The sequence below is a fragment of the Bos grunniens genome, chromosome 15 (genome assembly GCF_055505025.1).
Source record: "Bos grunniens cultivar Pamir isolate PY7600 chromosome 15, Bosgru_T2T1.0, whole genome shotgun sequence".
NCBI lineage: Eukaryota > Metazoa > Chordata > Mammalia > Artiodactyla > Bovidae > Bos > Bos grunniens.
The window spans coordinates 75,754,381-75,775,933 of NC_141179.1; the positions used below are offsets into that span (position 1 = coordinate 75,754,381).

Here is a 21,553-nt window from a genome sequence, read left to right on the forward strand (position 1 = left end):
GTGAGGTAGGGAAGATCCACTGGAGAAGGGAATGGCTCTCCACTCCAGTATTCTTGCCTGTAGAATTCCATGGACAGAGCTACAGCCCATGGGGTTGCAAAGAGTGGGACATGACTTAACTGAACAAAAACATTGATTTAAGCAACAGGGAACCTATTGAAAGGAGTTCAGGTAGCTCGTGACCCTCTGAAAAGTTGAAGAACCAAGTGCAGGGTGCGCAGAGACAGAGTCACAGCCAAGACCATGCCACAGAGCCCGTGCAGACGCTGCCCGATACTGCCAAGAGGCACTATAGCTTGTACCACCAGCCCCTGCAGCCCTTCCATATCCAGCTACAGGCACTCCTGCCCTCGAGAACTGACTCTAGTGCACCCCGACTCTCACCAGAAAGGACCGTCCATGGTCCCTGTCTCTACATGTCACTAGATTCCAGTCCAAAGGTGGGGGATCTCATCTAATTGGCTGAGGCTCCATCATATGTCTGTACCTTACCTTTGAGCTTCTACAACAAAATACCACTGGCAACTTAGAAACCACAGAAAATTATGCCTCACAGTTCTGGAGGCTGGAAGTCCAAGATCAGATTGGGTCTAGTGAGAATCTGCTTCCTGCTTCTTGAATGGCGGTCTTCTGTTTGTGTTCTATGGTGGGAAGGTCAGGGGAGCTCTCGAGTCTCTTTTCTAAGGGTGCAAATCTTATTTATAAGGACCCCACCTTCATGACCTATGCATCCCCTGAAAGGGAATTTTTGATGTTTTCAGATTCTCTAGTGGGCATGGGGGCGGACACACCCTGGGTCTCTCCAGGGCTCAGAAGGGTGGGAATTTCCCCAGTCACTGGAAGGGATGTCAGACACTAGGTAGCCAGATAAAAGACAGGTCCACATCAACCTCATAAGCAGGAGGGACAGTTAAATAACATGGTTTATGAACATACCTACTGACTCATCTGGCACTTGGTCAGTGTTAGTAGCCACATGGCAGCCAAGGTGATGGTGTGAAAACATAAGTGAGGCCCTGCGTTTCCCCAGCTGTAAAGCATCGATGGCTGCTGCTGATGTTCAAATAATCCAAACCATGGAAAAGCGTCGCCTAGATCCAACCCCTTCTTCTGCTCGTCTCCTTCCCCGTCTCTCCTTCTACACTATGCTCTACACTAGCCTTGGGCCACCCCATACAACAAGCTTAGCTAGCTTCTGCTTCAGGGCCTTTCCCCAGGCTGTGTCCTCTGCTGAGGGGACTCGACTACTCAACCGTGCATGGGGCTGACTCCTTCCCACTGATCAAGACTCCCATGAGATGCCACATCTCTGAGACCTTCCCTGTCCAAGGTTCTAAAGCTGCTCTTTCACCTTCAACCTGCATCCTAATCATCTCACCTTGCCGGGCACGTGGTAGACAGCCCATGAGGGGCAGTAGCTTCTGTAGAAAAGAGGAGTCTATTTCCTGCCAAAACTCAGCAGGAGGTACGAATGAGGGATAGCTTGGTGGGGGCGGGGTCGGGGGTAGGGGATAGAGGTTTGTGCTTCCTGGGCAGTTGACAGGAGAGGCAAGCTGTTTGTCAGCAGAACCAAAAAATAGCCATGATGATCTGACCCAGGGCATTTGATCTTAGTCATCAGCAGCTGAGCGAGGAATCCCTTGGTTATAAGCCAGTCCCTCCTCCCTTCCAAGAGAGGAATCCCTCAGCTGTTGGGCGAGTGGACAAGACAAGACCAAAAGAGAACCATGCCTGGCTTAACACAAGGCCCATGGAATCCAACTCCCTTCAGCAACTCTTCCAAATGTGGATTTATTTTAAATATTTATTTCTTGCCATTAAAGGTGGGGGGGAATCTTTAATAAAAGGCAGAGAAAACAAAGCTGAGTTAGTAGGATTAGAAGTGGGAAAGGAGGAATGAGGAGGGAGCAACTGCCAAAGTTGTTGGGGACGGGGGTGGAATCTGGCCCTGAGCTTCCTGGCAACCTGCGTAAAAAGGGAAACCTGATCAGTTATGCAGCTCTTCTTGTTAGCAAGGGAGATGCTTGCCAGCTCCTCGAGGGAAATGCAGTTGATCTTTGGTCTGTTTTTTACAGGCACTAAATCCTGAATGAAATTTCTCCCTCAAGGCTTTCAGAAGGGTCATTGACTGATGCAATAAACACTGGTCCTTGCTTCACAGCAAATGTGGAAGTGAATCTCTAGTGATCCAGGGGGCATTTAAATCGCAGCTCGTTGCATAAATGTTTTACTTGGGTATCAGTAGCAGATGAGAAAGGTCTCAGATTGGCTTTTCTTTCTGAAGATCTGAGCTTCATTCACTTAGAACATGTCAGTGTCCTCACAGGGACCTGGAAGTGACTGGGATTGTTGGTAAATTTTTTGTAGGGGGCAATCATGAAGAGCCTGACATCCCATCGCACAGTTCTGGTCAGCTCCTATTGTGTGAAATGCACAAAGGAGAAACCAGGGAAATATTTTACCAACTGTTAGGCTAAAAAGTTGTCTTATGGAGAAGGACGACAAACCAATGTCGTCCAAGGGTGGAGAGCATGGAGCAATGGAGTCAGACACATCTGGCTGTGAATCTAGCTGTGCGGCTTCGGGCAAGTTTCTTAACCTCTCTGAGCATGGTGTCCCTGTCTGCAATAACAGCAATGATGCCGATTGCCTTGGATTACTGAGAGGGTCAAATGGTAAGGTCCCTGAAAGTGTGTGTCACGTGCCCTATTCATGTCAACCCCCTTCGTACCGCCTGACCCCCAACTAGTTCTCAGGGGATCTGAGTGGAGCTCCTCTTCATCCTTACTTCTGTGTTTCAGGCCCAACTCAGCCCACAGAGGGAAGAGGCTGAGGCACAGTCTCAAAGGCCTACCTTATCCAGACCTCTTGTCTACAGTGATTACCTTCGGGCCCTGGGATAATCACTTTAGGTAATTACCACTTTCTGCCCTCTGACCCCAGGCATTTGTCCCAGCCCTTGCCTGCCTTGGGCTCCCAGAGAGTCTCCCAGTCTTGTTTCAGATGCCTTCCCAAGCTGTGGTGTTGATCACGTGGCTACAGGGCACTTCTTGAGGGAACAAGGTAGGACCCCTGGTGCAAATTCTGTGTCGCACAGGAAAAAGCTGGAGCTCAGACAGAAGAGTCACGCGCCCCAGGTTCCATGGCAGGGGGTGGCAGGGCGGACCTCAGACCTGGGTCTCTGAACCATGCAGACTCTCTGTGCCCACCAAGCGTGACGACTGGAGACTCCTGGCCTGCAGTGCCCAAGGACCCAGCCTCACTCCAGAGCTGGAGCCTGGAGACCGACTGTTCCTGGCAAAGAGAAGCCAGACTGGGCCAAATGGATGGGGAGATTTAAATAGAAAACCAGCACCACATGGAAAAATTCCCTCTTTGCCTCACTCCTCAGCTCTTTCTCTCAAAGACCATTCTGCTTTTTGGAGGCCGTGACCACCTTCTCTCTTTATCCTCTTGGCTTTCTGGCCTCATCTGGGCTCCTCTGCCCCACCCACTCTTGAGTCATCATAGCTGGCCACATGTTACACACCCTGCCGCTTTGAGACCTGCAGGTCTCTGCCAGTGCTGTTCGCCTGTCTGGAATGCCATCCTATTGCTGGTGGAAATTCCAACCCCGTCAGGGCCGACCTGACACCCTTTCCTTGGTGAATCCTTCTCAAAAGGAATACATGGCTTCCTCCTTGGTGTCCTTTCCTCTCTCTGCCCAAGCACCTGGCCTCCAGTATAAAGCTGTGAATTAATTATTGAATTAATCTGAGTTAACTACCAGTTTCTCCATCTCCTGGCCAGACCAAGACCTCTTAAAAGGACCAGGTCTAACTAACCTCAGTACTCCCCAGTACCCAACACTCTGCCTGGCACTGAGCAGAAAGACACTCAGAAAACTTTTTATAGTTATATTGAAAGTCATATAATTCTGATGTTAATTATCATTACTTGAGCATCTACTGTGAGCAGTCTGGTGCTAGGCTCTTTAAACAGTTTCATGGCTCCTCACATGGAGCTGGCAATGAGGGTTGTTATTCCTGTGTCCCACTTTGCAGATAGGAAACTGAGGCTCAGAGAAGGGAAGTCCTTTACTCAAGATCACACAGGAAGTACAAGATGAAGGACTTCAAGAAGGTGTGTTTGTGATGCCAGACTCAAGGGAAACAGAAGACGTGGTACATACAGAGCTTCTCCCCTCAACCCCCAACTTCCAGACTCCAAGAGCTAGGAGCATGTCCTGGGGTCTGACCATGGATGCCATCTGGGACTCAGGCTCCCAGCCAGCAGGTAAACTGACAGGGACCTCCATCCCCGAGAGGACATCTCCCCGGGGCGGTACCCACTGGAGACCTCCTGCGCCAAGACTTTCAGGGCTTCCACGGATGTCTGAAGGTCGGGAAGCCCCTCCCTAAGCAGCGCCCCGCCCCGGCGCGGTCCTGAGGTCAAATTCCTCCTGACAACCTTCTACTAGAGGTTACACCTCGGTTTTAGAGCCAGAGCAGCATAGCCTCCCCTGACAGGAGAGATCTGGCACTTGGGCCCCTTGCCTTGCAGACAACGCCAGAAGAACACTGTTATTTTGGGAGTAGTTGTCTTGGTTACGCCATCCCGCGGTGTTCTCTGCTGCATCCTAACCCGTCAGGTTTCCAAGCGTGGAGTAAAGCCTTTCAAGCTTTTAAACACCGTCTTTATGAATATTCCGCCCGCTCTTTTCTTTGCTACCTTGTTGCTCTGCGATGTTGAATCCCATTTCACAGATGAAGAAATTGAGGACCTAAGCAAGCGATTTCGGTTTAAACACCTTTACCAAGACAGCCCGGGACCAGCAAGTCCGGTTCTCAGGATCTCAATCCCGGTAAAAAAAATTCCGATTTGAAGAACACGTGCGGCTCGCGACGTGAAAACCGCTGCCCCACGTAAATAGTTAAACGTTTCAAATGAACCCCCCCCCCCCCCCCAGCCCTCTTCCCCCAGCTTGCAGCGGGATGCACCTGGCGTTTGGAATTCCGAATGGCTGGGCATTCAAAGGGTTAAACCGGATCAAGAGGGGGCCAGTTGCGGGCAGTGGAGCCAAGAAAGGGTTAAAAATATCAACACGTTTACTCCCCAGTTTGGTTCACAAGGGGCAGCAACAGGAGTGGGGGAGCCAGGGAGCCCCCTCAAGGAATGACTTTTTAAAATTCTAGAACTTTTAATTCCGACCAAAAACAAAAAAAAAGTGTCCCAGTTCGAAAGTTCTTTTAACCTTTTCTTTTTTCCATTTTTTTTTTTTTTTCTCGATTTCTCCCGGGCTGGTTTATAAAAGTCGCCCTGTCCTTTTGGGTTCGAGGAACCAGGTTCCCCCCACCCCCGCTCCCCTCCAGGCAGGGCGCGGGGCGGGGGCGCCGAGAGGACCCCGGCAGTTTTCTCCCGGGGCCGGGTTGGGACGCGCGGCTGGTGAGTCCCGGCTCCGGGCCCCTGAATTGGGGGGTCCGCGTCTGCCCCAAACGCCGCTTTCTTCCGTTTTCCATGTCATTTCCTGTACTAATAAGATGGTGGTCAAAGCAGGGGAGGAGAGCAGCAGCGAGTCGCCGCCGCCGCCGCCGCCGCCGCGCCGAGGCTGGCGCTGAAACTTTGCCGGGGCCCAGCGCGCCCGCAGCGCGGCCGCTCCAGCCGCGGGGGCCGCCAGCCGGGGCCGCGCCGCCTCCGCCGAGCCGCCCGCCCGGGCCCGCCCGCGCCGCCCGGGCCCCGCGGCTGCCGCGGCGCTCCCGGGAAGGTGAGTCAGCCCCGGTAGCCACTGTGGCCATTGAAAATGGCTTCGGAAAGCGCTCGGCAGTTTGCCAGCGCGCGCGCGCGCACGCGGGGGGCCGCCGGGGCAGGGGCTGCGAGCGGCCGCGGGGCCGGAGGGCGGCCGGGGGTGCAGCGCCCGCGGCGCGGGGGGGTCCGGGCGGCGCAGGAGCGGGGTGGTGGCGGTGGGGGTGCGGCTCGCCCCGGCCCGAGGTGGGTTAACCCTTCGGCAGGTAGCTGCCGCCGCCGCCGCCGCCGCCGGCGCGGGACTCGGGGGCCGCCCCTCCGCCTCCTTCCTCCCCGCCCGCGCCCCGCTCGCTCGCTTGCCTGCCTTGTTACAATGTAGCCTTTGCTCTGCGCCGGCGTGCCGCCCGCTGACGGACGTGGCCGCCGACCAATGGCAGCGGCCGCCCGGGCCCGGGGCGTTCGGTCTGAGAACGCTGAGACACCGGCGGGGCGGGGCGAGGCGCCGCAGGCTAGACTGCTCGTCGCGGCCGCCGCAGCCGCTGCTGGCCTAGTTCTCAGGGGGCGGCGCGCTTTGGGCTCGGCCACGGGGGTTGCGGCGGACGTGGGAGGCATGAGTCCTGCCGGGGTGCGGTGGGGGGCCCTCTTTCCAACGGGGTGCACGATTTCCCGGTAAATATGGTCGCGCCGGGGGCATTTCTTTTAGCACGTTTCGTATCCCAGGTGCGGTGTAGACTCTTCGGGAAATCTCTCCGGAGTGTACCCCCCATTCCCACCCCCCACCCCCGCAATCCCCAAGGTAGTCTCCTCTGCAGGCACTTGGAGGCCGATGACCTTTCTCCGGTCAAGGCCAGCACGCCCCAGGCAAGTGGCTGCAAGGAGAATACAGATTGTCTTGAGCGCTGGTCGGTGCCGGTGGAAAAGTTGCTCGTGTCTTGTACGGGGTGTTGTTGGGCGATAGGGGCTTAGACCACCCCCGGGATGGGCTGGGACTTCAGGGAGAAAAATGTTAAACCTCTCTTCTTTCTCAGATGCTTGTTTCATGTGGAGTAAGGCTGTTGTATATAATTTAGAGTGGCTGAAAAGAAACACACCCAGCTCTTTGTCCGCGGGGACAGGGGGAAGAATGAGACAGGGCTCTTGATGCCTGTAAACCTATAAACTGGGGGTTCTGTCTGTGCTGTAGCAAAAGAATTTTCCATGAAGCATGATGCCTGTGGCACCCAAGCTGTCCTTCGCCCTCATTTTCCCTTGAGAGAAAGGAAGGGGTTGGGGCTATGAGGTCCATGGGGCAGATGTAACTCTTCTTCCCTGGGGAGTGGGGCATGATTTTTGCTCATTGACTTTCTCAGAGGTGGGTGAGCAGAGTTCTGTGTAGGCACGTGTCTGTAAACCTTCCTCTCTGGAATAGAGCCCAGGCCGGTTGCTTTAGTTTAATGAAACAGGGCTTCTCCATTGGAGTCCTCCTTCCCCTTCATACTGACCTGGGACTTTGGACTTGGCACGATTGCCTTTGACCTCTCTGGATCTTGCTCCTCCATCCCTAAAGTAGGGCCAACAAAGCCTGTCTGGGCAGGCAGTTGTGAGATGGAATGAGACAGCACAGAGACAGTGCCTAGCCCATAGCCCACAGTGAGTTAAGAAGTATTTTTCTTCCTGGGATTATTGCAGAACACTCTCCAGGGAATATCAGAATTGCCCAACAAGCTCCACCCAGGTCCATTCAGTCCCAAATTTGCTGGGGCCTCCAAGGGGCAACTGAGGCAGAGTCTATGCTGCCTACCCTAATGACGTGCTCAGAGGTGAGGGGCTCCCCTCACTGGTCCCAGGAGTCCTTCACCAGCCCTCACAGCTATCACTTACATACTACTCTGACCTGAGTTACAGTTCTGTCCTCTTGACCCTTTGCATTGATATGTTTCAAAAATTTGTTGTCTTTGGTGTCAAGTAAGACTTCTGAATGTTTCCTCACCTGGACTTAAATGGGGGAGGGGTTTCCCCTGGTTCTAAGTTCTTGGCAAGTGTGAAGGAAGTGAAGACCACTGGACGAGTAGGCAGGAGTCATTCCTGTTTATTCAGCTGCCTCCTCAGCTCGTTCTCTTGACTATCTCATAGTTATGACCCACACACAGAGTCCGAGGCTGTTCCATCATTTTCATCCCTAAACCACCTCCAGGGCTCTCATCTTGTCCAAGGCTGCCACCATCTTGCTAGTCCCTAAGGCAGAAACCTTGGTGTCTCCATTCCCACACTGCAATCCACTGTATCTCCAGATCTAGGGAACTTCAGCCGATTAAATTGACTCCATCCACATCTTCTCTGTCTTCTCTTCCTGAGCGTCTTGGTCAAGCACCACTGTCTATTCCCAAGACAATAGCACGAGCCTCCTAACTCCACCTGTGACCCTCCCCTCCACATCAGTCTTAGGGTGGCAGAGTGATCTGTTCCCAAGAAGATCACAGCAGACTCCCCATTTCCGCATAAAGCATTGAAAAGTCTTCACAGTACTTGTGGGGTAAAGAACCAAACTGTTCCCATGGTTTAGAAGCTTCTGAGTGATGTGGGCCTATCCTTTCCTTGGCCTCGTCTTCCATCTTCCCTGCATCTCTCTGATCTCTCCGGCACATGTCGGTCCCTCCTTCTGGAATACTGAAACAGTTGTGATCTAATGAATGAGTTAAGGTTGGGGGACAGCAAGATGGAGTGAGTGTCTGGTGGTGCTTAATGCCACACCCTAAATATTTCCAGTTCCTCCAGGCAGGCGCGTGTAGCACTGACTGCAGCTCCCCTTGTGCTGGCTGGGCCATGAGTTGTGAACTACAGTGGCCCATGCCACTTCTGATCCAGAGCATCTGGTTGCTGGTGTTGAGACCCTCCTAAGTGCTCTTTTCCTGAGGTGTGGCAACTGGCAGGAGGTAGGGTTGGTGGCTGCTTCTGCTGGCCTGGGTCCCTGTGTCGCTCCCTGAGTGGAACCCCCTTGGTGCCTCATAATGGACGTGCAGCATCAGTGATGGTTAAGCCTTTGTTGTTTCAAACTACTTAGATTTGGGGTTGTTTATTACTGCAGCATAACCTAGCCTGTCCTGACTGATACAGACTGGGGGAGCATTCTAGGCAGAGATACATACACACACACACACACAGGCTTAGAAAAGCTCATCCTCAGTGGCCAGGGTGATCTATTTGACATAAATCTGAGTCTGTCAACCCCTGCCCGAAAAGCCTTCTGGAATACTTCAGTTGCCCTTAGACACTGTGGGGACACCATCTTGAATCCCTCCATTCATCATGTTCAGCCGAACGTAGTACTTTACTCATGTTTCCCTGCCCTGGTGATGTGTTCCATTGCATCTGTGTGGGTCTCCTCATCCTTCATCTTTCAGCTTCAGCATCACCTGTTCAGGGAAGCCCTCCCTGGTTAGGTCAAGCCCTCCACGGCAATCTCTCATGGCCCATGTGCCTTTCCTTTATAGCACTCGTCTTAGTGGTGGTTTTATATTTATTGGTGCATTTACAGATTGCAGGCTTCCCTGGTGGCTCAGTGGTGAAGAACCCACCTGACAATGCAGGAGACTCAGATTCAACCCCAGGGTTGGGAAGATCCCCTGGAGAAGGAAATGCAACCCACTCCAGTATTCTTGCCTAGGAAATCCCATGGACAGGGGAGCTTGGCGGGCTACAGTCCATGGGGTCACAAAACACACAATTTAGCGACTGAAGAACAACAACGTTGATTGAGTCTTACTCTTTGATCAGACCATAAGCTCTGTGAGGGTAGGGCCTGGTTTGGTGTGCACGTGCTGCTGTGTCTCCATTGTCTGTGCACGTGAGTTGCTCAGTAACTATCTTCTGATGAATCTCTGAGCGTTGGCTGCAGGCTCATGGTGTGCTGGGAGCTAAGGACAGGATTCCTTATAAACGTTGCTTCCCTGGGGTGTGGGCAGGTAGTCCAGCAGGAAGGAGGTGTCAGGTGTGGCAGGCACAGTGGCCCTTAGAGTATGGATACCAAGCTTTCCATATTTACAGATGTTCATACCCCCAGAAGGACTGTGTTTCTGGGATGTATGAGAGAAAATTCCAGGAGGGCCAAGAGGGTGAGATTTAGCGGATCGTTGAGGTCTCTGATCTGGAGAGTATATGATTTAGTGAAGGAACTGCACACTAAGAGATCCAGGGCTGATGAAAATGAAGGTCACGGTGATGAAGGCAGCTAATATTTACTGAATGCTTACTGTGTCCTAGGGTATGGTCCTAAGCATGTCACATACCATATGCAGAAAACAGAGATAGGTATTATTATTATTTCCATTTCACAGATGGGGAAACTGAGGCTCCAAGAGGTGATGGAAAGTATCCAGGGCTACCCAATGATGTAGCCAGAATTGGAACCCTGGATCTGATGCCATCTCTCTAGGATGCCCTCTTAGAGTGAGGGCAGAGAACTCCAGACCCATCAAGGAGAAGCCGCTTTGGAAAAGTCACATGGGGCTATAAGGTTTCCCAGAGGTAACCCACCTGACATCGCGTTTGAGCAAAAAGGTTCTTGGCTCAGAGGTGCCTGGTAGCCTTGGTGCCAGAGCTCGTCTAGAACCGTCTGGTGCCTCCTCCATCCCTGTTAGGGCCTAGGAGTCCTTAGAGGCCCCAGAGCCCTGTATTCTTAGAGTGGGCCTGGGAGGGACTTCCCTACAGCTGGTCCAGGGCTGCACTGGAAAAATAAGCCGTGCAGAAAGAAAAAAAAACAATGAAGGAAAAAGAAAAATGTGCTGTTATTTTTAAAAAGCCTGTTTCATATTGCAGATTTATATCTGCGTTGAAAAGGCCAGCATTCACAGAGGCGGTCATTTGTGGTGGCATGCCCAGGGCGAGGGCTCTGTAAGGGGGGAGGCCTGGGGCATCCTTCGTTTCTGCCTTCATTCATCAGGTGGTCAGTGCACAGAACCGCACTGTGCTGTGCTTAGGGGTGCAATGCGAAAGCCAGTCCTATCCCTCCAGAACTCACTGATCCGTCTGGGGAGGTGGGCAGTTAACCATGCAGTTTCAGGTTACAGCAGAAGCGGACAAGAGAGTGGGCCATGGACTCTAAGTCAAGGAAAGCTTCCCTGAGGAGAAGGCCTTTCAGCTGGGTTTTGAAGGATGAGTAGAAGTTGGAGAGAAAGGAAGGCATTCCTGCATGGAGTGTGACTTGTCCGAAGGCATGTGCACACAGAAGGGCTTGGGGAGGCTCTGGTAGTTCATTTGGCTGAAGGGTGCAGGAAAGGGAGGAGGTGAAGGGAGATGAAACTGGAAAGAAAGAATAGTGATGATAAAAGTAATATGACTAACACACCAGTTCTGATCCTGCCTCAGGTCCTTTGCACTGGTGTTCCCACTGCCATAACACTCTTACCCACTGGTAGAGTGGGTGCTCTCCATGGTAGGCTCCCTCACCTGCATTGGGATTTGCTCAAATGTCACCCTCTCGTGGGCACTTGTTTAAAATCGCACCCCCTGTCCCCTTATCCCACTGTTTCCCTGCCTTTTTTTTTCTCCATAGTGCACAGCATGTACAACACACCTTGGATTTTACTTATGTTGGTTTTGTCTGCCTCCCTTAATTATACTATAAGTTCCCAGAGTGGGGAGTTTTGTCAGTTTTGTTCAGGGCTGCATGAGCGGTGCATGGCACATAGTAAGGCCTCGTATTTGTGGAATGAATGAATGAGTTGAGCACTTACTATTAATGGATGCAAAGTCCTTCATGACGTGTTTCCTATTTCATCTTCCCAGCAGCACCCTGACATTGGTGCTGTTATTTCCCTTTAGGAGCCCGAGGCTCAGAGAGGTGGACTAACCTGCCCAAGGTTTCCCATTTGGTTGGCAGCAGCGTTGGGATTTGAACCCAGGTTTTCTGGCTGCTGAACCATCCCACCTAACACGGAGACTCTATCCCAGCCAGATTGTAAAAAGGTTATGACCGCTCTGCAGAGGAGTTTATACTCTGTCTGTGGGGCCTCTGGGAGCCACAGAAAGTTTTATTAGGAGAAAGCTGACATGGAGAGCAGGCCCAGGTCCCAGTCGTCAACAGCAGCGGCAGCTTGGGTGTGAGGCTGGAGGCAGGGAGGCCAGTTGGGAGGCTGTTACAGTGTCAGGGTAGGAGAGGGTGAGGATGAGGGCATGGTGGAGGCCATTCCAAAAGGGAGGGTGGGGTCGGGGGGAGAGGACTTGCCCCTCCGCACTGAGAGTCAGTGCAGTTAGGTTGGAGCACAGTTCTGGGGACTGAAGGCTTCCTGGAGTGTGTCTGACTTCACTTCTGAGTAGCCATGGCACCTCCAGATAAGATGCGGCAGAGTCCCTTGGACTGGCCTCTTGGCAGCGGGGTGGGATGGAGAGGGAGTGTGTGGGCGGGGCGCCCTGGAGGGGGCGTGGCCTCAGGTCCAGCCCTGCCCCTGCTCTCGGCAGCTGGGAGATGGCGGTAAGAGGCTGCCCCTTGTGCGTCTGCCTGTCTCCTCATCCGCACAGTCGGGATGATAATGGTGCTGGCCTCACAGGGCTCCCCGGGAAGCAGCACCGAGTACCGGTGCGGCACAGGGCCAGCTCTGGGGGCCAGCTCCGTGGATGTGAGATCGGAACCACAGGGGCGGCATCTCCCAGGGCACTGACATAATCTTGTGCCGGACAGCACTGCCCGGAGATGGGAGGGTGCATAGTCACAGGGGTCTCGACTTAAAGGTGACCTAACCATACCTTCAGACACACTCCCCCAGCGGGCTTGTGTTCAAAGCCAAACATGCTTGGGCCTCAGTCTCCCTTGCTGTAAACAGAGACGGTCATGTCAGTCCTGTATTACCTGCTGTGGAAAAAAACTCCTTCCTCCGTGTTTTTTCAGGACCACATTTTAAGAGGACCATGTATCGAGCATCAGGGCACTTGACATCGGCCCCATAAGGTCTCTTCCTCATCCATTTCTGGATGAGGAAACTTGGGTTCAGAGAGGGTAAGTGACTAGCTTCAGATCACACAGCCGTCATCTGATCTTTCCAAACGCCTGAAGAAACCCACCTTAATGAAGGAGGTTTCCTTGTGTTATGTGATAGTTCCTTGCAGGGCCCCTGGGTGCTTTCAACCCAGGATTTGATTATAAGCTCTTGGCTTCCCTGGTGGCTCAGACAGTCAAGAATCTGCCTATAATGTGGGAGACCTGGGTTTGAACTCTGGGTTGGGAAGATCCCCTGGAGGAGGGAAAGGCTGCCCACTCCAGTATTCTGGCCTGGAGAATTCCATGGCCAAAGGAGTCTGGGGTTACTACAGTCCCTGGGGTCACAAGGAGTCGGACACGACTGAGTGACTTTCAGTTTCACAATTTCCCTGCAGGACCCCTGGGTGCTTTCAACCCAGAGTTTGATAAGCCCTTGGTTTCGGGACCCTCTCCCCACCTGGAACCTCACGAATCAAATCTTACTGGTATATCTGGACCAACTAAGAGTCTCCAGTGAAACGACTCTGGGTGAGGGGAGCAAAGGTGAAGGACAGAGGGCCGCTCGCTGCCTTGCTCCCCAGTACCAGCCCCAGATCAGGGTGGATGCTGACGGATGGGAGCCCTGTTTGCAAAGTGAGGTGCCCCTAGGCCTCTGGAGCCTTCGGCACCTTCTAGGGCTTTCCCTGACACCCCTCTCCCACGTCCCCCAACCTGACCTATAAGGGCAACCCAGACCTCTCCCCAACTTCACACTACTCCCACATCCTTTATCGTTAGCCTCTGAGGTGAGCAGAACCACTCTCGTAACGCCCAGTTTATAGTTGAGAAAACTGAGGCTCAGAGACAGGAAGTGGCTTGCTGGAGGTCCTGCAACTTAGGGAGCGACCAAGCTAACATTCTAACTCCAAATCTAGCATCTCTTCCTCTGCACCCCAGGCCTCCACTTCCTGGAATCAGAGCACAAGGGGGGCCTCTGAGAGCGTTTGGCCCAGTCCTTCCCAAAGGGCAGACTGTCCAGCCCCTGCCTACATATCTGCGGTGGCTGGAGCTCGCCCCGTTCTGGGGGGACCGAGGCAGCAGACCCCAGACGATGTGCGTGAAGGAATGGGGGTGGTCAGCGATGTGCTGACTGGTAGACTGCTTCTTCCAGGCAGGGTTGGGGGCGAGAGGGATCAGCAGGCAGGCTATCAGCTTGTCTTGGGCTGGGCTGCTGTGGACGTCACTGAGCAAGTATATATGGAACCACCCCCACGATGTCAGCTTCCCCAGAGCAGCTTCTCTCACTATCTCGTACTTTCCCCAAGGAAAAGTGCTGAGGGCCGGGGAGGGATCCTGCTGCCCGATGCCCAGGGGATGGACATGGCCGGCTTGGGAGGCTCCGGGACGGCTGCGGGGCGTGGGGAGCGGCCCACCCGACCCACAGCCTCAGCAGGGAGTGAGCCTCTCGTAGGGGCAGCCGACTGGGACCTGGCCGGGCTGGACTCTGCATTGTCGTGGCCCAAGGTACAGGGCGGGTGGGCTCTGGGTGGGTGAGGGAGGAGTTGAAGGCTGGGACCCCACTCAGCCACACAACCCAGCACTTCACTGCTCCAACCCCAGCAAATGGGGCTTTTCCTGGGGTGGGTCAAGGCCCTTCCTCAGACCAGCTGTGTCCCAGAGGAAAAGTCAGAGGGGGCTGATATCTGGGGAGGAGGTGAAGAGATTCAGAGGCTGAAGGTGTCAAGGCAGAAGTCCCTTAGCCTGGGGTGGGGGGAGGGCAGGGCAATGGGATCTGCAGAGGGAATCAGCCAACTCAGCAACTGAGCAGAATTTACCCCCAAGAGGAGATGTTGGGTCTTGCAAAGGGAGGATGAGCAGAAAGGGAAGATCCAGGTCAGAATTTTGGACTGGGCGATCCCAGGTGTTTTATAAACATCGTGCGGGCATGCGTGCAAAGTTGCTTCAGTCATGTTCGGACTCTTTGTAACCCCACGGACTGGAGCCCGCCAGGCTCCTCTGTCCATGGGGTTTCCCAGGCAAGAATACTGAAGTGAGTTGCCGTGCCTTTCTCCAGGGAATCTTCCCGACCCAGGGATCGAACCCACATCTCCTGCGGCTCCTGCGTTGTAGGGAGATTCTTTACCACTGAGCCACTGGGGAAGCCCTTTATAAACATCAGTGACAGCCAAACTTGAATAAAGCTAATCGGTGTATATGGGCCCTGCCTGTAGCAGAGTGCTGCCCAAATCATCTTATCAGCCTCAGTTTACAGAGCAAATATCGAGGCCCAGAGACGTGAGGTGACTTACCCAAGGTCACACAGCTATTAAAGGCTGAACCAGGATTTGCATCCTGGTTAGGTCTGATTCCAGAGGCCGAGCTCTTCATCCCTGTGAGGGGCTGCCTCACTGTTCCTGCAGTGGGCACTGCCGTCAGGAGCCTGTGCTGGAAGGGACAGTGGACTGGAGGGCTTGCAGATTCCAGAAGTGTGCCCTGTGATGCCAGGCAGTAAGAGAAAGAACAGCCTGGACCAGGCATCAGGCCAGTTACCCTCTCTGTGTGTCTACGGGCTCACCTGAGAATGGGGGTGCCTGGCGCAGGTGCTGCCCCTGTTCCTGGGTTGCTGGGACCTTCCCTTGCAGCATTTGGGTCAGCACTTGTTCAGGGAGCACCCCTTTGGGCTCTGGAGGTCCAAACATAAACGTAATTTGAATGGGCCCTGAACTGGAAGCACCAGGGGCAGAGTCCCCCAGGGCCAGGGAGAGGGTGGTCCGCAAACCACTGCCCATCCGTGAGTTTCCTGTTACTGGTCCGTAGCACGGTAGGTTCAGACCTTAGAGTAAGTGTTGGGAAACTCATATCGGCAGCTTGACTTGCATCATTTCTTATTGTAATTTACAAAAGCATCAGTTGGCAACAGATTGGAAAACTTAAAAAAAAAAAGCCTCTTTACCATAAATAGCTTGAGCAGCTCTGGCCCAGATCCTAACTGTGATTGAAGGTAGGAAGTGCCCTGCTGCTCAGAGACAAGGTGGGAAAAGGAGCAAGTATTCTGCCTTGGTGGCGGGGGAGGGGAGAGGGGCGTTAGGCTTCCCAGAAGTGCTGTTGGGCTGGACCTTGAAGGAGGAGTAGGAGTTTGCCAGGTGGAGGAAGAGGGAAGGACGTTGTTGGTGCCGGGAACAGTATGTGCAAAGGCAGGTGACGTGCGGTTCTGAGGGTTCTGGGCATGGCAGGTGATCAGAGTGTTTGGAGAAGAGGTGGTGGATGGGCCCTGGAGAAGCAGGTCAGGGCCAGACCAGGAAAGCCTTGACTGCTCAGCTAAGGAGTTAAGACCTCAAGACTGCCCCGGGGTCAGAGGTCGCGTGGTGGGGGATAAGATCACGGCTGCGCGGGCACTTTAAGGCCCGAAGGGGCCATCTGTGCCGAAGTTCCCTTTGGTCTTCGGCCTTGAGGGAGGCTGCCTCGTGGTCCCCAGAGGGGTGAGTGGCTGGTAAGCAGACTCCAGAGTTTGCCTGGTACCTAGTTGCTCTGGGAGTCAGTCCGGGCTGGACAAGCAGGCTGTTCTCCGGTGTGAGGGGCGGTCCTTCCCAGGCTGTCCTGGTCAGTGGGTGGGTGTCTGGTGTGGTTGGATGGCCGTGGCGGAACCTTTTTGTACCCCCCCCACCCCGCCCTAAGCTGCCAGCGCTGCGAGCTAACGGGGTGTGTCGGCCGCCTGAAGGAGTCCAGGGCCGCATTTGGGAGGGGGAAGGCCTGAGGCCCCGGGCTGAGTTTGGGGGCTTGGCCAGGCCCCAGGAGCCTGGTACGTGAGGAGCCTGGGGTTCGCTTAAGAGGGGAGCCGTGGACGAAAGCCTGAAGCTGCTTCCTGCACGAACCCTTTCTGATGCTTTTGAGGCCTGAGGGCTGGACGCTTGATGGAAGTGGCAAGGCAGGATTGCTGTTCCCACGAGGTCAGCACCCAGGAGCAGTAGGCGCGGTGGCGGGGCAGCAGAGTTCCTGCTGTGGCCCAGCTTCCTGTTCCTAGAGGAGGCAACTGCTCTGTCCCGGGGCCCCTGGGAACAGACCACGGTGCTCCTGGGCCTGCATGTGGCCACAGGTCCTCCCCATCACGTTGCTGCAGGGAGGACCTCTCCCGTCCGCCCCACCTACTCTCTCCTCCTCGGGGCCCTGTGCAGGGTGGCCCAGGCTCTGGCTCCCTCCCTGCAGCTCCCTGTTGGTGGTGGGCCCCACGCAGCAGGCCTGTCTGGCTGCCGTTCAGCGGGGAGTCCAGCAGGCGTTTGCAGGAGTCACGCGGGGTGCTCTGGTTTTGACTGTGGTCTTGGTGGTGCTGGAAGAGATTTCCCTGGTGGCTCAGACAGCAAAAGTATCTGCCTGCAGTGCAGGAGACCCGGGTTCAATCCCTGGGTCGGGAAGATCCCCTGGAGAAGGAAATGGCAACCCACTACAGTATTCTTGCCTGGGAAATCCCATGGACAGAGGAGCCTGGTGGGCTACAGTCCGTGGGGTCGCAAAGAGTAGGACACGACTGAGCAACTTCACTCACTCTGGTGGTACTTGGAGGCTTGCCTCTCCCGAGGCAGGAAAGGGTGACTCTGGGGCAGCTGGACTCCCCTCCTCCCGCTCTCCAGGCTTTGTCCCGCTGCCCCGGCCTCTCTCAGAGCTGGCGCTTCTCTGTGAGCAGTGGGTGGCACCATCTTGCTTCTTGGCCGCCCCTCTCCTCATAGGCGCCCCTCTGAGCCTGTTCTTCATGGGCTGTGTGGCCTTCCTTCCCAGGTGCTCCAAGGCCGGCCCTCTGCTCCAGCGTCCTCTGGCAGGGACTGAGCCCTGCTGTTTCTCCCTCCGGCCTCCCTGTAGCCCTGTCACCTGCCCCAGCTCTGGCTCCCTGGGCTGGTGAGGCCAGGACTTGCTGGCCCATCTCCCAGGGTTCCCTTCCCAAGTTTCAGGTGGAAACCAGGACTCCCCCCGGCACTTCTCGGCGGCTCCCTGATTGCCTCCACCCCCCGAGCACCCTGGCTCTCGGTCAAGGACACTGGCCAAGAAAGGCTCTTTTGCCCCTTTGGATGGACTCACGCCTGTCTTGCAGCAAGTGTGGCTGCTTTTGGCCCTCAGATGTGGCCGCCTCCTTTTCTCATCCGTGGTACGGATGAGGCCTTGTGTTTTGTGGGGAGTCTGTACGGTTCACAAAGGAGCTACATGGATGATGTCTCATTTCATCTTCACGGTAGGCTTGGGAGGTGGATACTGTGAGCCCGTTTTGTGGATGAGGGAGTTGAGACTCCATAGGGTTCAGTCACTTTGCCACGGTCTTGTAGGAAGTCAGGGGCAGAGCTGGAACTTGGACCCATACCTCGCGGCTCTTTTCCTTTTTCTAAAAATATGTGTTTATTTACTTGGCTGTGGCATGTGGGATCTTTAGTTGCGGCATGTGGGATCTAGTTCCCTGACCAGGGATCAAACCCCCGGGCCCCCTGCATTCGAAGCATGGAGTGTTAGCCACTGGACCACAGGGGAGTGGATCCTGGCTCTTTTCTTGGCCCTGTAGCTGTCCTGAAGGTGAGAGCGGCACTGATCTCGGCTTGTTAGTGTCAGGAGCTAGGTGCCTGACCAGGACTAGGGCTCTGCGGGCTGGGGCTCAGGCTGTTGGATTAGGCAGGGCTCTTCGTGTGGCCTGGTGGCCTGGGCCCTTGTCTGGGCTCAGTTTACAGTCAGGTGCGTTCAGCCTGTAAGTCACTTTCTCCTTCCTTCCTGAATTCCTGCCCCCCAGTGTGAGGTCTTCCCAAAGACATGGCCCCGATCCTGGGAGTCTAAGCCTGATACCAGACATGCTGGCCGGGGGCTGAGGGTTGTTGGGACAGAGGGGCCGGGACGGCATTATTGGGGCAAGGAGAACGGGGCGGGGGGGGGAGCTGGTGGCAGGAGGTGGACTCGGAAGCTGGCCTGTGGGCCTCTGACACACCGGTGTCCCTGTGAGGGTCCCCAACTCCTGGCCTCTCCCTCCTCCAGGGCCTGAGATTCCGTGCTGCTTTAAAAACATTCACAGTGCGGGGACAGTAAGGGCTTTTCTCCTCCTCCTCTGGTGAGGCTGTGAGGTTCAGAAGGGCTGGACCCCTCCATCCTTGTGGTAAATCCTTCCACCCCAATGCATGGGCTTGCACACGTCCAGGGACCAGTAGCTCACTGTTCCCAAGACATCTCCTTGTATTTTTATTATGTTGTTTTACTAAATTTCAATTATATAAAGAATATACAGAAAAATTTTTGCTATAAAAAAATCAAGTATTATTTAAAAAGTGAAACATGATTTTCCTCGATAACCGTAGCATTCTAGCCTCCTCCGCAGGGCTTATCATCGCTGTTATTACTTTGGTCTAGATCTCCGTCTGTACGTTGCACACAGAGCCTATGGGAACATGTACCATTATAGCACGTGTATACGCATGTACATACATATGTATGTATGTACATTTCAACAAGTGGTTTCATCTGCAAATTGCTTTTCTCATTTAACTTTGGATCTAGTCATAGTTTTATGTAGTGAGCTTACCATAATTTTTTTCTTTTATCTTTTTTTTTTTTAAACTGATACACAATAGTGTATCACTGTAAATCATTGTAAATCAACAAGTAGTAAATCGTTGGAAAAGACCCCGATGCTGGGAAAGATTGAAGGCAGGAGGAGAAGGGGATGACAAAGGATGAGATGGTTGGATGGCATCACCAACTCGATGGACATGGGTTTGAGTAAGCTCTGGGAGTTGGTGATGGACAGGGAGGCCTGGCGTGCTGCAGTCCATGGGGTCGCAAAGCGTGGGACACAACTGAGAGACTGAACTGAACTGAATACAGTAGTGTGTCAGTGGAGAGGATTATCATTTATCTAGCCATTCTCTTACTGCTGTACATTTAGCTTAATTCTAATTTTATTCTTGTGCTGCCGCTGGGTTATGGGAGCCAGTTGCATTTTTAAAAAATTGCTGTGCAATATTTAAAGTCTGTCCACTGAGGCTTTGCCCAGAACCAAATGTCTCCCTGAGGATCTCCAGCTATTCCTTCATCTCTTCTTTAGCCAGAGAGAAAATCTGCTGCCTTGCCCTCTGCCAGTCCCCAGAGGGCTGGAAACAACAGCCATGGCCCCTGGAGTCTTTCCTCTTTCACACTTGGGTTTTTCTACCCTTACTCAAAAGGTGTGTTTTTCAGTGTCTCCTCCTGGCTGTTGTGATAAGTAAACTTTGGAATCCAAGTGCCTTGGTTCAGATCCTGGTGTTTCTGGGAAATTGACTTAACCCCTCTGTGCCTAGTTTCATCCTTTGTGAAACAGATCACGGCGGCGTGTGTAGCACTTCCATGAGGACCAAGTGAACTAACACGTATAATGTGCACGATGCTGGTAACAGTCCCAAGAATGTTATTATCCTGGGCTCTCTTGTCTGTGTTAGCTCCAGACCCACCTCTGAGGGCAGAGGGCCCGTGTTCCCGTGGGCCGCCTGGGATGGCTCCAGCCTTTGCAACAGCTTCAGCCCGCTGTCCACTGATTTCCCAGAGGAGGCTGCTGCCTGGGAAGGCAGCGGACGATCAGATTTCTGCCTGGCTCGGCCCTGTCGGTTCTGGATGGAGGCCTGCGGGGAGGGAAGGAGGTCAGCCTGACCCTCTGCTTGGTGATGGTGGCCAGGAACCTGGTAATGTAACCCCATACCTTGGGCAGATTTGCCGACTCTCAATGGGGCCTGTTGTGGCCAGGGATTTGATCTCCCTTGGCCTGCAGGGTGAGCAGGAGAAGAAAGCCGCCCAGGGCCAAGCTCTCCCCTGAGAGCCCTGGGGCCCCTCTGGACCACACTGGCTGGTCCAAGCTTGGATTTACCTTTCAGCCCCTGGGGTAAATCTCTGCAGCTCATCATCTAGTTAGTGCTGGAAAGGATGGCCCCTTTGCTCTTTTTCTCACACCTCCATCCCTCTTCCCCTCCTTTTAGGTTTGAAACCACCTTTATGCCACCATCTAACCAGCTCTGCACAGCCACGCTCTGAAGTAGGAAGCCTGATCAAGGCCACTTCACAGATGTGCAGACAGAGGCCCAGAGATGTCAAGTGACTTTCCCAAGGCTGCACAGTTAGGCGCTGGCAGGGTTAAGGGAATATACCCAGGCCAACTGGCTCCTCGTTCAGTTCTTTTTCATGAGGCCACCCAGTGTGATAGTTTGGCAGAAGGTGCCCAGTGGGGCAGCCCTGCCTGTCCTCTTGCCCTCTGGTCCGTGGCATGTGTGGTCAGTGAGCACAGAGGGTTGGAATTATTTCCTGAGAGGCGAGAAGCACCCACGCTGGCCCGGGGCCCGGCCCTTTCCCAGCACCAGCCGCAAACGCTCTCAGCAGCCAGAGGTGGCAGGACAGAGAGTGGCTGCTTCAGCTGAGGCCGTGTGCCCCTGCAGGGGAAGCAGCTTTCTCTCTGGGCCTGTCCTGTGGTGTGGGCGGGGGTCTGCAGCCACCCTGGGGACCCTGGGTGCTTCTCCGGGGAGGCGGGAGAGTAGCCATCATGGGATGCGTTTTAAGACTGGAGGAAGCGAGGCTCTGAAAGGCACAGGGGGCTAGTCTGAACTGGCGGCTGGCAGAGGGGAAACTGGAACCCACTCCCTGATTCTCCCCGTAGACCTTCCGCAGTCATGCTGCAGGTCACACCGAGGACACTGAGCTGGCCCAGCTTTGAGTTAAGAGCACGGATGCTGGTGTCAGAAGAGGAAGATGGGCTGGGTCCTGGCTCCACAGGAACGGTTCATGTTTACTGAGCACTTACTATGTGGCAGGTGCTATGCTGTCTTGACTCATAATATCTCACTCAATCCTCGGAATAGCCTCAGGAGATAGACACCATTATTATCTGCATTTAGTGGGGAACCGGCACAGAGAGGTGGCTTC

General features: G+C 54.2%; 1 protein-coding gene across 6 annotated transcripts in view; it reads left to right on the forward strand.

The window, feature by feature from the left end:
- Window positions 1–3,892: 3,892 nt before the first annotated feature.
- Window positions 3,893–21,553, forward strand: part of PRDM11 (PR/SET domain 11) — a 97,367-nt gene continuing 79,706 nt past the window's right edge. For 2 of the 6 annotated variants that reach the window (XM_086338688.1, XM_086338695.1), the window contains exon 1: window positions 3,893–4,843. In XM_086338688.1, coding sequence (XP_086194814.1) covers window positions 4,679–4,843 — 165 coding nt within the window. In that variant the 5' untranslated portion in view covers window positions 3,893–4,678. The other 4 variants (XM_086338691.1, XM_086338696.1, XM_086338693.1 and 1 more) reach the window with 3 other exon arrangements.